The 18532-nt window shown below is 36.8% G+C and overlaps 1 protein-coding gene across 2 annotated transcripts in view; it reads left to right on the top strand.

Annotated features, from left to right (window-relative positions):
* Positions 1 to 18532, top strand: part of itpk1b (inositol-tetrakisphosphate 1-kinase b) — a 41198-nt gene that overhangs the window by 8728 nt on the left and 13938 nt on the right. For both annotated transcript variants that reach the window (XM_028000106.1, XM_028000107.1), the window contains exons 4-5: positions 8951 to 9076; positions 14179 to 14296. In XM_028000106.1, the coding sequence (XP_027855907.1) occupies positions 8951 to 9076; positions 14179 to 14296 (244 nt within the window). The remainder of the gene's footprint in view (positions 1 to 8950; positions 9077 to 14178; positions 14297 to 18532) is intronic.

Below are 18532 nucleotides of genomic sequence, written 5' to 3' on the forward strand. Positions count from 1 at the left end.
GGATCTCATTTTGTGTTTCCATTTCCAGTGTGGGAAAGCCGTCCACTTTGAGCCCCTCAGGACCGACACAGATAGAAACAAAAAAAATTCTGGATGACTATCGGAAACACTCAGATCTTCCTGTTGCTTTCTACTTGCGTTTGCGTCCCGTTATTGCTGCCCCTGCAGCTCCTGAGTGCGTGGATCCATCCGTCATCCACACAGCAGCCGGTCGGTATGTCAGAGCTGATGAGATTAACTGTGCCGGCTTTGATCCGATATTCACTCACAGAGAGAGGACTTTTTATTGTTTCAGTCTGAGGAAACTCGTTACTCTAAGTGTTTAGAAAAGCATGGGGGCTGAAAAACAAAGTCTCAGGAGTCTGTCAGGTCTAACAGTGATGATCTCTGACCGCGTTAGGCTTTCTGTGAGTGGTTTCTGATTTCTTAGAGGTTTTTTCTGTTGAGAATCAGGTGATTAATGACATTTATCACTAGGACTTCATCATATATTGAATTGCAGTATCGATGTCTCCAACAATAGTAAACAAAAGAATTCAAGAATAGAAAATACTTCAGGAATACAACACTTTCAATGGCATTTAGGCCTGTCGCAACTAGCAATAAAGCAATTAATGGAATGATAAATTAAAACCAACTCAATAATTTTCATTTGCATGATTTATTGTTTTTCATTTTTATTTCTTTCTACCAAAAACTGGATGATAAAAGTCTTCATTTTGGTGCTTTGGTCTCATCTAGCCCCTTTTTGAAGGACAATTTTGTTTTAAGACTACATACTTAATTTGTTTTGTTTTGTTTATTTATTTTGGATATTTTAAATGTCTTCCAGTTCCAGTGTTAAATGTTAATTGGAATTTAAAATATATTGATCTTTTTGTCTTCTTGCATTTTTATTTTATTACTTTTATATTACTTTTATATTACTTTAAAATGATGTCAAAGCAACAATATTATCGTTTATCATATTGACTTCTGGGACAATTTATTGTCCAGCCGAATTTGTTATTGTTACGGGCATAGTGCCATGCATGCAAATTTTGAAAGCAAATGATTAATTTTATTAATTATTATTAGGGATATACAGATATGAACATTTGAGCCAATATCAATATCTGATATTAATTGTGCTGACCTGGTCGATAACTGATATTTACCAATCTTATATACTGTATTTCCAGACTATAAATCACAATTTTATCATAGTTATGCTAGTCCTGCAGCTAATGGTCCATAGCAACTTTTATAGTTTTTTTTTCCCTCTTCAGGATGCATTTTCTGTCTGATTGGATTAACACCAGCCTTGTTTAGTCCACTTTAATCAAACTCCAGTTTGTTTGCCTAGAAAGTCCAGTTAGTTTGTGGAGGTGTGAATTTGTAATAAAACTCTGATGCGGACCAAAAAAGCAAACTCTGGTCCACCTCAAAACCTCGGTCTCGGTTTGGTTGAGGTGAACTCTAATGTGGTTTGAATACATATATGAAATCAAGCGGGCCAGAGGCCACTCCAAAAGCAGGAAGTGGACCATAATGCAGGGCATTCTGGGTAAATACAACCAAAACAAATGTGAGAGTCTGGAGTTAGTGGGAGAAATGTTTTGTGGCCTTTTACCAAAAATAAAAGAAATCCTACAGACTCTAAAATCTGACGCCACTCCATTTTTGTTTACATTCTGTGAAGAAGGAAGTTGTTCTGTGACATGCAGCCTTACTCATCACTCTGCACAGTGACTCACTAAAATACTTCAGGCCTGGTTTGTTGTGGATTTAAACCCAGTGGAGCAAAACCTTCTCCTAATAATATTTAGATGATAACATCGTTCGCTTGTGGAGCATCAGAGCTCGCTTTAACCTGCTACTGATCCAGTTTTAACTCTGAGCTTCATCACCATCACAGAGCGCAGTCTTCTTCCTGCTGGACTCTGGAGTATTGAAGAGATCCCATTAGCCTAATGAGATCCCAGCTCAACCTTCCTGGAGGATTTAATGGTTTCAGGGGAAATCCTTCATGCCACTCTCATGTTCTCGTATTTCTGCCAGACTCTAAAACCTTGGTGTTTAACTTGAATATAAACTTTATTTTTATCTGAGAAGAAGAGTTTGGACCACTTAGCACCAGTTCAGTCGGACATCTTCTTTGTGGTTTTCCTAGAAACAGAATTTTGAGTTTTCATTTGTTTCAAACCAGAATCATAAAAAATAAACTTTTATATTTGTCACTATAGATATTTGTCACTATAGCAGTGGTGGGCACAGCTAACTAAAAAATTACCCTGAAGCACTAATTATAAGCAATAGTTCTGCTAAAGTGCTACACCAACACAGTACTAAGTAGAAACTAAATTGCTATAGCTACATGGTTTTTACAGAGGCTAATGCTAAAACACTATACACAATGTTGTGTTGCCTAACATTGGTATAGCATAGCGTTACTGTGCTATACCGACACAGGATTCAGTGGAATGCTAATGTGCTATACTGACACAGTTTTTACAGAGGCTAACGCTAAAACGCTACAACAACACAGTATTTATGAGAAGTTAACACTAAATGTCATATAGACACAATGTATAGTAAAAGCAAAAGTGCTAAACTAACACAGCTATTAGAAGAAGCTACTGCTAAATGTTATACTAGCATGGTATTTATCAGAAGCTAATGCTAAAGTGCTATATGAACACAATAAAGGAAGCTAAAGTGCTACTCCAACACAGTTTTATGTAGGCTAGTGATAAAGTTCTACACAAACACTGTTTAGCAGAAGCTAACGCTAAACATTATACTAACACTGTATTTAGCAGAAGCTAATGCTAATGTGCAATATCAACAAGGTTTTTATGGAGGCTAACGCTAAAGCGCTACACCAACACAATATTTGTCGGAAGCTAATGCTGAAGAACTATCTTCAATTCAAATAATATTTTCCTTGAAAGACTACAACTCTTGATCAGCAATTTAATTTTATATTTCATAATTTACGTATTCTATGATGCTTAGATATTGTATTTATGTTTATTTCTTCTTGAAGACATCTGTTGCCTCATTCCACACACAAAATAAATGTTTAATCAGATTGTTTTAGCAACTAGAAAAAGCTCAGTGATGCTAGCTTGAGGAGGTCTGGAAAGGCTGTAGTCTTCCTCTCTGGGCACAGCTCAGCCCCACAGCGGCTTTTCATCAAAACTGGAAATATATTGAGCCCTGACCTCCCCTATCTCACCGTCATTTGCCTGTTTTCTGTTCTGTCCATCAGAACCAAGGCCCAGCTCTGCTTTTTATTCCCATTGGGACACGGTAAAACGTCATCGGACGTTTCTGCTTACAACATTTAGCCAGACGTTTCTGCTGAGCTCCAGCATGAACTCTAAAGCGGGGTCAATTTGTCTACGAAATGTGTCTGCAAGCGGGTGATGACCTCCTCCCCACTGCTGCACAGTCCTGTTTTTATGGCGAGGCCAGACCCTGGACGGGCCCTCTGTGTTGTGTAAGCGGGAGATTAAAAGCCGTGCCTCGGTGGAATTAGAGATTCGGGTCCAGCGGGCCTCATCACTCTAACATTGCTGGCTAAACAGAAAGCAAAAGCACGTCATAGCAAGTCATCACCGCTGCTCCGAAACAGTTGGCCTCAGACACCCAAGAACAGATTCCCAATGATTTCCAGGAGCAGAAAGGAAATTAAATGGCTTCTTTTAAAGTATGCTAAATTTTGGTACCAACAAACTCAATAAGTTGAGTTTGTTGCATTAATGCATTATTTGCAGTTTTACTTGTAGATAGTGTTGTGTTTATTTTATGCACAAATATTCTGGCATGTATTTTCAATTATCACCTAGAGTAGAAAAATAAAAAATCTAGAAAACTAAACTACTCAGTTGTGTTTTCTCTAGTACAGCACGATTAATTGTGATTAATCTATTATTGAAATAATCGCCAACTAATGTAGGAATCAATTACTCATTAATTGGACTTTATAGATTCAAAAGAATGCCATTTGCTGAAAGAGCCACTTACTCAGATCAGTAATTATGTCAAAACTATACAAAAAATATATACATTTTAGAGCTGCAACTGATTATTTTATTGATTAAAATTCTGGTTCGAACTGTAAATATTAGACAAGAAACAAACTAAATGCAGTGTTTAGATGTAGGCGCCTGTTGGGAAATGGGCCAATTGAAATATGATTTTGAACGATGTGAAAACTGGAATTTGGGCTTTGGGATAAAACAATTAATCCGATTAGTCATGATTAATCGATTATTGAAATAATCATCAACTAATTTAGTAATCAATTGCTAACTGGAGTTTACAAATAAAAAGAATTTATTTGCTAAAAGAACAAAATACTTGGAGCAGTAATTATGTACAAAAAATAAATTTTATAGCTGAAACTAATGGATATTTTAATAATCGATTATTCTATCAATTAATCGGATAACCAAAATAAAATAAATAAATTTTATTTGTTTTTATTTAACCACTTAAGCCAGTGGTTCCCAAAGATTTTCTTCTGGGTCCCCCAAAAAAGAAAAATAAATCAACTGGGCACACACATCGTTCAACCAGACAAACCTAAACACATATTTTTTTTCAAACTCCACTGAAGTTTATTTCACACTTCAGGTTGCAACAAACTACAAACCATCTTTACAGTGAAACACGTTTGTGTTTTTTTTCATTCATCCATACTGCTTCCCGCGGCTCAACCCCCGGCCCCCCCCTGCAATAGCACCGCGACCCCTCTAGGGGGCGCGCCCCACACTTTGGGAACCACTGACTTAAGCATATTTTTTTACAAGTTTAAAAGTATATTTTTATTTTCATTTCTGTTATTCTGCAGCTTCTACCTTCTCAATACTCTGGTGTGGAGCGTTGAGATAAATATTGTTGGAAGCTTTATGCTGAAAGTTGTCCGTTCAGCATAAATCGACATATCTGTAGAGACAGAAAAGTGCTGACTGGGTTTGACAAGGCGGGGCTTTATGATCTGATATGTAATCATTTATTTAGTTGTTATGCAACTAAATAAATGTAGCCTGTAGCCCAGGTTTTCCAGTTTAATTATGTTATTTGGATGTTAGTGCATTGTTTCACTCTGTATTTGGCAACTTCCCCAATATAAGTTGACTCCAGGGTTGGAATGCTTACGCAACTATAAACGCCCCATTGTGGTATGTCTGTCACCGATTGGCATAATAACTTCAATATATCTGTGAGTTTCTGCAGCAGTGGTCTGCATGTTACTTTGGTCTGCAGGCGTGTTTCTGCAAGCAGAGGGGGAACGAAACCAAATACCTTTGAAAAAGAAAAAAACCACAAGATAATGTAACATAATAAGCAGTCTGGGAAATTTGGTCAGCGTAAAACTGTTGTTCAGACATGTCTCCTCATGTTGAAACATGACCCACTGATTAGATTTAAAAGGAAAATTTACAACAATAATATGTTTAGCAACAAATGTTCTCTGGGTTTTCTGTTGCTACAATTAGTCAGGTGTACATTAAAGCAACGCTATGTTGCCTTTTGACAATAAAAGGTGACTTTTCTTATATAAAAAGGAATGATGACATATTTTAATCGTTTTAATAGATGTTGAATCTTGCATAAAATAAACTTAAGGGTTTAAATGAAAAATCATCAGAACTTGACAATTTTTTTTATTCGATTAATCGTCAGAATAATAAAAAATAATTAGTTGAACCCATAAAATATGCAAATGTTTTGTACAGTTTTGACTGCTATGACTATGTTGTTCTTTTAGCAAATGGCATTTTTTAAATCTGTATATGACAGTTAGCATTTAATTGATTACTAATTTATTTGTTGATTATTTTAATAATAGATTAATCACAGTTAATCGTTTTATTCCTAAGCCCAAGTTCCAGTTTTTACATTCTTCAAAGTCAGATTTTAATTGTTGTTAAGATACCAACTCTGTACTGGTAAAGTGCACCGTTTGTTAATTTGTTTAGTTTATTTAAAACAAGGACAATGTGAAAAAACATTAATAAAAAATGCCTCGTGGCAGATTTAGTTTAAGCTCGTTTCCATCTGTTATCAAGGGAGATAATAAAACAGTCAGACGTCATAAAACATAGGTTGGAAGTTTCCATACACCCTCTGTATACATTAACTCTACACAGCAATTGTAACCCATTTCCACCTTGAGAAATCACTTTGGAGCCTTCTGTCTCGGGTCGGACTCGGATAGGTAATCAGTCACCTATCCCTCACACCTCTCACAATCATTAACCAGCGCTGGCTGCGCTTACCCCTAAACCAACTGAAACTGTACAGGTTTACAGCTCCTTCATTGATCCACACCTGTGTGACAAAGGTGTGTATTCACCATCAGCTGATTCAGAGTCAGAACGGGACAAAGAACAGCAGGGTTCTGCTGCTCTCTGGCCTGTTTGCACAGGTGTGGCTCCGTTGTTTTTGTTCGCTAATGATCCAAAGGGGCCCTGCTAGCTGATTAGTTTATGTGCAGTTGCTTTAATACAGTTTTCTGACCCACGTGTAAAACAAACTTTAGTTAGGGAAACTCCAGTTATGCATCGGTGGAGGCCTCAGCCTGTCCTTCCTGTTTCTACTGTTGCATCACATGTGTGCTTACTATTCCCTCGGTTCTAACCGAGCTTCTTCACTGCTTGGTATGTTCAGGCAGCCTTTCTGCACTGCTGGGCTTCAGGGGAATGCTAATGAGGTGTTTTCTTGTTTCTTTTGAATAAGCCCTGTAGGATCAGCCAGAGGGAGGCTGAGAGGCTTTTTACAGATAGTTGTAGTTATAGAAACAGCTGTAACATATTTACAGCTCCGCAATTAATGCTTTCTAGTCTTAACAAACAACAAATAAAAATGTCTTATGAAACAGGTGATCAGGTCAAAAACAAACTGGCACTGCAGGAATGTTTGTTTTGAATTTTAAACTTATTTATTCTTAGAAATGCAAAAATATTTTTACAAAGAGCGTTAGGTACTTTTGAAACTTGTTTACTCTAGTTGCAATCCCTCCATTTTTGGTTTCAGAAGATTTAATTATTTGAAAATCTGGATTTTTTTTCCCCACCATTGCGCTCCTTGGGCTTCCATAGTTTGGATGTCAGCGCGCCCAAGGCGGCCATCTTGTTTGACAAACATCTTTTACAGCTTCTATTTATTTGGACTTTAAATTCAAGTCAGCTCTACGATAAAATATAAGGCGAGGATTTATTTAATTTTTTTAGTAGAATAAAGTCATAATGTTGCAAGAATGCAGTTGCACAAATATGAGAATAAAGTCACATGATGATAAAGTTGAAATAATACAAGTCTACTAATATAAACAGAATAAAGTCATTACAATAAGCAGAATGAAGTTGTAATTCTATGAGAACGCTAACAAAAAATAACATTATTTATCCAAGTTTTAATTAAAACAACCTTTTCCTGCACAGATAATACATCACAGTAAATTTAAATTTACTCTTAATTTTAAGATTCTTCTGGTAAAATTGCATCTTTATTCTGCTAATATATTGGCTATATTCTCGTAATTAAACAAAAATTCTCAAATCACAAAAAGACTTTAAAAAAAATATTTCCTGTCATTTATAATATCTTTTTCAGAAAATAAATCTATTACAATTGGAAATCATGTCTTATATGAAAACAAGCTGATATTTTATTTTTAAACTATATTGCCCTAATTGCAGCTTTTATTCCCACTAATCTCTCCTGCTGGTTTTTCTCGTTCATCATTGGAGGCTGTATGACGTTAGGAAGAAGCTGCATTTAGATATTAATGCTAAATACTATAATGATGATGAAATCAGTTACATTTATTCCACATTTCCTTGCCTTCTATCCTCCCACTACTCTTTCTGATGTCAGATTTATCTCGGCTGTGGGCAGAAAAGCCAGTTAAAGCTGTAAAACGTCAAGCACATCTTTATGATTTCGATATTACAGACATTTGATATTTAGATTCAGTTTTATATTCATATTTACTGCAATGCAGTAACTGCGCAGCCTGGTGAAGACTTGCGGCTTCAGTCTCAGTCCTGGTCGGCGCTGGCTCGTTCCTCAACACTGTGTCTGATGGAAACTGTATAAATATCAGCACAGCTTTAAAAAAATTCTGCTATTTCTGCTGGAAAGGTTTTGCTTTTTTCTCTTCGCTCCAGACTCCCACAATCCCTCCTTTACGTTCCCAGTTTCTGCAGAAGAACGATGTATAGGTGGTCAAATCTAACCGGTGTTATACTGGAGGATGCTTCATAAGAAACAATGAAAATAAATCAATTCTACTGACTGAATAAATCAATTTATACTAGTGCTGCAATTAACAATTATTTTAGTGATCAGTTATGTTGTCAGTTATTCTGACGACTAATCGGATAAAAAAAGTAGATCCTACAAATTTTTTAGTTAAGACAGTTTTATAAGCCATGTGTATTTATAAATAAACAAATAATTAAATTCCTTGTTGAAATAAGAAAATAAATGACGATTAATCTGATATTCTGTGTCAGTATTAGAATGCATTAAGGCGTGCACATAAACAATTCAGTTTCTTTTATAAATAAGTAAATAAACATTTCATTGCCTAAAATGTAACAACATAACATTATTTCAGTTGAATAATGATAAAACTCTTTACAGATGAACACTTTATAATCTTAAATGCAAAATGTCTACATTTTTTTGCACAATTTTGGCAAAGCAAAGCAGATTAGTCGATTACTAAGTTAGTTGACGATATTTCAATAATCGATTAATCGGGATTAATTGTTTGAACCCTACTAAATGGTTTCAGTTTTACAATTTCAAGAATTATTGAAGTTTTTTTAAAATCAGTTTGTTCCAGCTGTCTTCTTAGTTAAAAGCACAACACCTTTTGAAAATAACAGCTTTTCTGACGGACTTGTTTTGATCAGAGGGGCTTGTTCCTGTTTTCTTCTGCCTTCAGCTGGACCTCAGCCAGCCTCTGGAGGACCAGGGTCCGCTGGACCTCATCATCCACAAACTGACCGACCTCATTCTGGAAGCGGACCAGAACGATTCACAAGCCGTGCTGCAGGTCCAGAGAGTACAGGTATGAATTTGTGGACAAAGTCTCAATAGAATCCACAAATCCAGTGGATCAAAATTAAAAAAAATAAAAAGTTCACACGCAGACATTTTAAAGATGGCAGCTATTCAGTATTTTACTACCGAACTGTAAAAAATTCAGCTTAATTCTTAACTGGAACTAAACTGGGTTCATACTGGGTCGACACAGCAGCAGGGTTGGGTGATATAGACTTTTATTGTGGTATTATTGTGATAATGATAAAGGAGGGGTGTCCAAAGTGCGGCCTGGGGGCCATTTGTGGCCCTTGGATTGATTTGGTGTGGCCCCAAACTGCAATTAAAAATATTATACAAATTTAGCCTTTAGGTCCAGATGGAGGCTTTTAATTTGTAATAGAGGTAAAATATATTACCAACATATTTTTTTCTTTACACAGGAAAATGTAAAGTTCAACACAAAGTATTTGTGTTTTTGTAACCAAGCTTTTACTGACAAGCCAACTCTCTAAAAATGTCATTTTGTCTGCTGTCAGTTTTTTTTTATTTACCATCAATAATTAAAATTTATTGTGGCAGGATGAGAACATTTTTACGATAAAACGATGCAATACATTCCCACCCCTACACAGCAGTCACCAAAGCCTTACCTATGAGGGAAAGGAAGTGTCACCACTTTTCTAGATTAAAAAAACTACAAATTTCCAAAGAATCAGTTCTTCTGAGGCTGTGAACACTCTGATTATGTAACGCTGTGCTTTAACTGAGCCATAAGCAGAATAAATCCCGGTCAGCGAGATCCAAACAACTCTGCCCAGTATGTGGCGACCTCTAAGGGTCATGAGACCCGGCAGCAGTCTGAGAGATTTGCTGCCGGTCCGTATCTGTATTCTGTTTGTTGCCAGAGACAGTAAACATTTATGAGGTTCATATTTTCATCTGAAACTGGTCCCAGTTCAGGGAATCAGGAACGTCATCGGCTGAACTTCAGCACTTGGTAAACCTGGAAATCCGAGGTGAGGATCCTCCCACGGGTTAGCGATCTGCTGTTTGTGAAGCTGGCAGAGCAGCAGATGGTGTAAAATGAATTTATTGCTCTGACTTTGACCCGGTCACTCCGGCGGATTTATAGAAACTGGGATGGTGATCGGCGGCATGTTAATGGTTCTCCTGACACCATTGGGAGGACAAACAGGAAGTCAGAGCGCAGCGTTCTGTAGTTCTGGTACAAGTGTTGGTACTCAAGGAGAATATAAAGCTTAGTTACGCCCAATCAGCCAAATAAGGCAAAACATTATGACCACTGGCAGGTAAATAGCATCAATTAACTCTCCATCATGGCGCCTGCTAGTCAGTGGGATATTTATGCTTCCTTTAACAGATTAGGATAGGTCTCTAACATAAACATGTTTTTAAATTTTTTGCACAAAATAATTCTTACATAATAAGATTTTGGTCTGGTCAGTTCTGCTTATTTTGAGCTGTTTTAGGGCGTCTCGTCACTTTAAATCTAAAGTTGCTGCTGGCCACGTCCCACAACTCAGCATTTACACTCGCATGTGAAAATGGCTGCCAACTCATGCGCAATAATACAACCGTACATCTTTGAAAAGCATTAGTAGAACCTCCAGCACAACCGACAAGAATGCAGCAAGTGGTTGCTGCATAAAAAGTCAACAACAAAACACTTTTCTTTTCAGCGCATTACAATGCCCAAGTCTGTGCTATTTGATTCAAATATTTTCTGCGCTCATTTATAGATTATTTATTGAAGAATATATTGCATCTGATTGCTTGTTATTTATTTATTTTTATATATCTAGTAATTTTGAACAATTCAATTTTTATTATTCACTCTTAGGTTTATATATATATTTTACAAACTTTGTATTTATCACCTAAGATGCTTTCAACAAATAAGCAATTTCCCCTTGGAAATATCAGTTTTCCCCTGCCGTGAAAAATTTGAATTTGTGTCGCATTTTGGTAAAAGAAAACAAAAAGAAAGAAAAACATAGCTATAATGTTTTGACTCATCAGAGTACATTTTGTTAAAAGGTATTTCTCAGAGCAGAACAGGTCGGGTTAAACCAATCCTGGGTTTCCTCTGTGTTTACAGATCTGTGTAAATTATAAGTGTTGGCTCCTTTCTTCTTATCATGCTGCTGTTATTTTAATGAATCCTTGTGCTGCAGAGGAAGAAGCATTCCTCTCTGTTATAGCTCTTTAGTTAAAACAAAATGTCATGCTTGGTTTCTCTGCGGTGACTCAGAGGATAGAGCTGCGCTCTGTGTTGCAAAATAAATGCAGAATATTTCTCTGGAGCTGGCGGAAGACCCGAACCCGGTTTCTACAAACATTAACTGTGTTCTGGTGGATTTACTGCCTGATGTAAATCCAACCCATTTGGTGTCTGTTGATGTAAATGCAGAAATGTGCCTGAATGTATTTTATGTGTTAGACTGAAAGTATTTGATCTCCAGCGAGGAGATTTGCTCCAGAACAGAGAAACATGTGCAGGCCTCTCCTACTCCTACGCTGACATACGTCTGGCTGCTTCTCTCCTGCAGCACCTGCTGAAGAGCCTTTTCTCTCGCCTCCCCCTCTCCTCTCCGTTCTTCTGTTTTTCTTCTGAGATTCAGAAGGTCTGATGAGTTTCTGCATCTTGGACTTGTATAACATTAGGGCTGAAACGATTAATCGTGTTGAATTGATGATTGAAATAATCGTGGACGAGTTTAGTAATCGATTAATAGTTAACTGGAATCAAAAAAGCCAATTTGCTGAAAGAACAACGCACTCAGAGGAGTAATTAGGCCAAAATTGTACAAAACATATATACGTTTTCAAGGTTTCTCCCAGAAAACTTGCTAAGTCCGGTGGATCATTCATCCAGCGGCCTGTCATGTTTTTGAGTTAAAAAATGTTTAAATTTGACAGGAAATTTGAAAATATCACTTGATAATTATGTGTTGTTGGAAAATTTATACCTGAACACCAATTATAAAATCTTAAAAATTGCAAGCATTTCAAAAAAACTTAAATAAATAAACAATGCTAAGCCGGGTGGGGGAACAAGTCTAGCCTGGTGGCCCGCCAGGCTTATAATACACTGGGGGAAACTGCATTTTACATTTAAGATAAAAACCCCATAGGTTTTACCCAGATCTCCTCAAGTGGTACAGTTTTAGCTTCACCTCGTTCAAACTGTAAAAAAATCTCCTTTTAAACAGAGAAAAAAGAAATGGCACATTCTGCAGATTTTTCATTTAAATCTATATAATATTAGACATACATGAAAAGATGCTGATAAACAATCAAGTTCCTTATTTAAATAAGAAAATAAACATTTTATTGCCTAAAATGCAATAACATGGCATTGCTTTAGCTACTTTGAATCGGGTGAAGATAAAACTATGAGGCCACTTGTGGAGTTTTGGGTACAATATACTGTATATAAACGTTTTCTTACTTTAAATGTAATATATATATTATATAGTTTGGCTTAATTATTGCTCTGAATATGTTCTTTCAAAAAAGGGCCTTTTTTAAGACTGTATTCTCCAGATAACGGTTAATCTTTTAGTAAATTAGTTGACGATTATTTCAATTACCGATTAATCACGACTAACCATACTAATCGTTTCCGCCCCAGTAGAGATTCTGAAGTACCAGATCCTAGCAGACGGATCTGTTGAACGTGGAGGGGGGTTGCTGGGTGTGGAGAGAGTTAGCAGAGTCACAAACAGACGGCAGGAGTGGAGAAAGAGCGTGTGGTTATGTAAAGCAGGCGACCTCATGCTGACCGAGCAGCCGGCAGACAGAGTCGCAGTGATGTAACCTCCACAGAGCCGCCGGCGAGCACCGAGCGATCCGCCAAGCGCAGACCAAACCACGCTCTGATTCAGGTTTACATATCCAGGGACGGATGTGTGAGCGGAAAGGTGGCTCGTGGTTTTTGCTTGTGGTAGAAAAGCACAAATCAGCAACAGATTGGGGACGGAGTAGTGAAAACATAATGGAGGTGAACAAACAAGAAATGTCAAGACTTCAAATAAAAGTTTAAAATTATAGTTTTCAGGATACAGAAACCTCCTGGTCCTCTCCATGAGCCAAAGCAACTCTTAATTACGATTCGTTTCAAATCCCTGAAAATGTTTGAATTTCAATTTGGTGTTTTCAAGGTTTGGAAAGTGCTTGAATTCTGTTTGAAGTCCTTGAAAGTACTGGATATTCAAACTGGACGTTTTTGTAGTAAGGTGTAATCTAACGATGGATTAAAAAAATTTATTTGGAAAACATTCTTTACAGTTGAAACAAGATAATTTCATACAACAAATAAAAAGATTGTTTTTCATTGTCAGAAGTTAAATCAGACCATTTTTTCTTAACCTAATAAGGTTAATTAGAATTACCAAAATTATTCATATTTGCTAAATGACAGAAAACATGGCAAGAACATTTTTTTAGAGATTTTTTGTAACTTTCTTTATATGCATTTAATTTGAAAAGAAGATCATTTACTTTAACATGATTTGTTCGGATTATTTCAGTGTCATGAATATTTATTTTTCCTAGTGGCTCAATAACTTATTGAAATTGTTGGTATGTATGTAAGAGAGATGTTTCAAAACTTAAAATTTTGCTATATTTTAGTTTACCTTTCCCTGCTGTAGAATGTAAAATACAGTAATAAATGATGTCAGAGTAAAGTGAAAATGTCTTATTTTAGTTCATTTGTTTTGTTTATATCTCCAAAGTGTGGTGCTTGGAAGGTTTGGAAAGCTACCTTGGAAGTGCTTGAGTTTTACTGTGGGAACAGTGTTTGAACCCTGACCGTAACCAGGCTGTCATGAGTTTTCATACGCTGCTATTTTCTTATCTGGTTATATAGGGAACATCGAAGCAACAGAGAGGAGCTGCAAACTCGTCATGGTCGTAAAACAAGCTCCAACTCATTTAAATCATCTCTTTTATTGCGATTTAAGAAGAATTTCTGTGATGTGGTCTTACATCATGAACATTAGCCCCTGTCAGTAGACTTTAAAACCTGATTCTCTTGGATCATAAATGTTTTAAAAACCTGTAAATGATTCCAGATGTTTTTATTTCCATCTCCGTTTTCAGGACTACATTGACGCACACCCTGAGACCATCGTCCTGGACCCTCTCCCTGCCATCCGAACCCTGCTGGACCGCTGCAAGTCCTACCAGCTCGTCCACAGAATAGAAAAGTGTATGCAAGGTAAGAGCGCTGCTGATTGGCGGAAGAATCGCTTGTTGCTGCATAATCAGGCCGGAAGAGAGAGTTTTGTAGATTTCTTTAAAGAAATTAAGGAAGGAGGACGAGGAACATGTTGGATTTAAGCAAGTTTTTCCGTAACAGAGGGATTGTAATTTTGCAGTTTCATCATCCATCAGCAAAATCACATGTCTGGTTAAAGTCAAAATTCTTTGGGGGGGGGGGAGAATATATATATATATATATATATATATATATATATATATACAGTATATATACTGTACATACAGTACAGTATATATACTGTATATATATGTAAGAAAAAATATATATAGTCAAAATTATGAGAGAAAATTAGAATTCTGAGAAAAAAGTCAGAATTTTAAGAAAAATTTAGAATTTTTCAAAATGAGAATTCTTTTTTTTTTTTTTTATTCAAAATTCGGAGAAAAAAAAATCTGAACTTTGAATTCAACGTCAGAACTCTTGGGGGGGGGGGGGGGGGGGGGTTACTTTTTTCTTCTTTTTTTTTTTTTTTTTTTTTTTTTAGAAAACATAAGAATTCTGAGATTAAAATCAGAATTTTGTATTTTTCTTCTCTTTTTTTTCTCAGTGCCCCAGTTCTGGATTGTCAGGTTGAAACCAGATTTTACCATGAACAGCCATTTTCTTCCTGTAGCCTTAGATCATATTAAATTTTTCCTGTTTTTGGTCAAGTGTGGTTACCAACATAATTTCTAAATAAATTATGATGAGAGAGATATTTTTAAAGATTTTTTTTTAGATTCTTCTGACTTCAGATTTAAACATTTTTTCACGCTTTCTTATCATTTGGCATAACCGTATGATTTGGGTCGAATGTTTTGGGTTTCCTTTCACAAGCTTCTCCTTTCACAACAGTTTGTGGATTTTTTTGGTATGTTTTCCTCATAGAACTGGGAGAACTGGTGTAACTGGGTCAGATTTTTTGTTCCAGAGTGCATTTCCAAATTTGGCTTTTCATGTCGCCTCTGGAGTTGCTTGAGCCCACATTTTCACTTTCCTCTGCCTACATCCCCCAGAATGCTGTGGGGTTCTGGATCAGAGTTCAGTGAAATTATTGAATATTACATCTATTGATATTGATCACGTGTCAAGATATATTACTATTGATTTCAGAAACCATTGTGGGCTTTTCAGTTGGTGTCCATCGTACTTTGTAAGATCAGTGAAGGAAATTTGCTTCGCAGCTTCTGTCCTCTGTTAAACCAAAACATTTCTGTTACTGTGGATTCGTGCAAAGTTTGCTGTTTAAAACCCCGTCCCTTCTGGCTTGGTTTCTACTTTTTAATTCCGAACCCATAACTCCTCTCCTTGTTTACAGGAGAGCCTCTGAAGTTGTAAACTGGGCTCGGAGTCGTTCGTTTCCCGATCAGCCCATAAAGTGTGTTTTAGCCTGCGGGTCGCTGACGACAGGGGCCACATTCCCCGGTGGGAAATCACATCCCGTCACCTCCCTATAAGGCAGGGAGCGTAAACCTTTAAATTATTTGTTGAGAGCGAGGGGCTGCAGGCTGGAGTCGGAGCATTGGATTGGCGGGTCGGATGTGTCTCAGTGTTCCTAAAATAGAAGCAGGAGAAGAAGAAGAGGAGCCGTTTCTTTGTTTTTTTCTGTCTAAACAGATGCAATGGCTTGTTTCATAACAGAGCCGATCTGCATTGTTTTGTCTCACTGTCGCAGGCTGGTTCCAGTGGATCACAGCCATGTCAGAGGATTTTGGTTGTTATGTTCGTGATGAACTGGGCTTAAACTGGGTTCTGGAGTCCTTAAGCGGCTGCCATACATAGCAACCCAGGCCTAAAAGGAGGATCCCCTCATCTCCAGAGGGTAGTGGTACAAACAATTAGTCGGCTTGCAGTAAATCGTCGATTTAATGGTTTATTACATTAAAATGGGGTCCAATTGATTAACTAATAGCGTCTGTTAGACATTATTTTAGTGTTGTAGTTGGCCGCCATCCGGCAGACGGCGCTGCCGCTCATCATGAAGCGGAGCCGACCGTTGATGTAGAAATAAAGATGGCGGCGGTACCAAGACACTAAAGAGAAACGGTCCAAGCAGAGTCTGGTGTGAGATGAAAAATACACCTGCAGCAGTTTTGTTTGGAAACATAAACGCTCAAGAAGCTCTTTACTGTAAGTTTGAAGTTAATAGCGTTTAATGTTTCCTCTCCGAGTCAGAGAAGGTGCCTGTTTATGTTCGTAGCTTAGAAGTAACGTTTACAATTAAAAATATTGGCTACAGTCTCAAAACTACTTTAGTTTTTGTATAGAATAAAACAAATGGACAGTTTTAACCGCCCAATATTAAAATTATACTACTGTCAAGCTAAATTTTATAAATTCAATTACAACTTGTGTTCGCTAAGCTGCCGTTCAATAATGCTTAAAGCGGAAGTTGTCCTGTCAAATTAAAAGCGTCAAACCAAACAATCGGAAGTTAACCCGAGATTATACAAATAAAAGGGAGTAAAGGCAAAAAGGTGATACAAACAAGTGAGGAGCTTAATTTTTACAAATATTCCTGAATCCCGTTGATCTCCACCTGAAAGACACAAAATCTTACCAAGCATTTTTTGTCTAGTTTATACTACAAATATCTTAATACACTTTAAAAAAGACAAAGCTAACTTATAAGTAACGTTTGTGCAATATACTAGGTTGTTTAAGTAAAAAACTCCTTAAAATTGATGAAAAAGCATTAGTTCTTTTGGAATGTTATTTCACTCGTAACATGGAAAATGTCTTTTTATAAATCAAATAATTTGCCAGTGAAACTAGTTCTATTTTTAATATGAAGGAAGTATTTCCTTCCCATTGAAAAGTTACTTGTAAGCTAGTTCTGTCTTATTTCAAGTGTACTAAGATGTTTGCACTAAAAACCAGAAATACTTGGTAAGATTTTGTGTTTTTAAGTCTAGACGGATGCATCAAAGCAGCAGTTTATGAGCAAACGGATGGAAACTCTGTTGTCCCTCATTGTTTGATAAATGAGTATTACTGAACTATTTGGTAAAATAGCAGAAATGTGTCAGATTTTCCTATTTTAATAACTCATCATTTTGAGCGGAGTTCCGGTTCTTCGAAAAGAGGAAGTTTTTTGAGGGGATTTTTGTGAGCGAGCTTGAAAGCAAAATAAAAAGTAAATGAGATGATTGTTTCCTCACAGCCTGAAGGTCTGAGCGTGCCTCCAGGTGTTTGACAGACTTTTGGTGACTGAGTTGTTCGGCTCTGATGGGTCTCCTCCAGGCGTTCGGTGTTTAGACAGAACCGCAGATTGATCCTCCGGCAGAGCGCAGCATTCCCGCTCCCTCCTTTCTTTACCATCAATCGTCGGCTCTGGACCTGAAACGCTTTCTGTTTGACAAGGTTTCAGTCGTGTGACGGCTGTTTGACGTGTCTTTACACCAGCAGCCCCCGTGGTTTGCTGATGCAATGTGGACGCTGCAGCATCGGGTGTTTTGTCTGTGGAACATCAAGCGGTTATTTATGACTCTCCACAGTTTTCCAACTCATTTTAAACAGAATCAGAACCGGTTTCAGATTCGTCAAGCGTCATTCTTCTTCTCTGAACTTGTCATCAAATGGAGCGTTGCAAACTGTCTACAGTTTATTTAAACAACTTCTTGTCTTTTTGCAGTATTTCTTTTGTGCAAACTTATTAAAAATATATTCTTTAAAAAGAAAAACATTAATATGATCACCGTTAAATGTCTCATATGCTGCTTTTATGCTCACAAATCTGCCTAATATCAATGTGTTTCATGGGATTAAAAGCAGTTTACATGGTATTTCTAAAACATATACAGAAAAAATTTAAAGAATATAAAAACTGGTATTTCTTGCACACATATTCACTGTGAGAGTGAGATTAATTCAGACGCCTAAAATAAGGCAGCTGTTAGTTTTTGAGCAAAAAATGTCAAAAAGATTGATTAGCAAAGCTTCCAGCTTCTGTTTTAACTTGATGTTTCTGTCATTGCAAGTAGGAAAAAAAGCTCAGAGAAACCAAAATAAAATCTATTTTACATTTTATCAGCTTTTATCAGTTGACTACCATCAGAAATTGATTGTGTGATGTATTGATAACTTTGTTGCTCATCGAAAACGAATCTGCAGATAAATGCCATTCAGAAATCAATAAAGGGAAATTTAACACCTTTTTTGTCTGTCCATTTTAAACTGGATCTGATGGTTCTG

The sequence above is a fragment of the Xiphophorus couchianus genome, chromosome 19 (genome assembly GCF_001444195.1).
Source record: "Xiphophorus couchianus chromosome 19, X_couchianus-1.0, whole genome shotgun sequence".
In the NCBI taxonomy this organism is placed as follows: domain Eukaryota; kingdom Metazoa; phylum Chordata; class Actinopteri; order Cyprinodontiformes; family Poeciliidae; genus Xiphophorus; species Xiphophorus couchianus.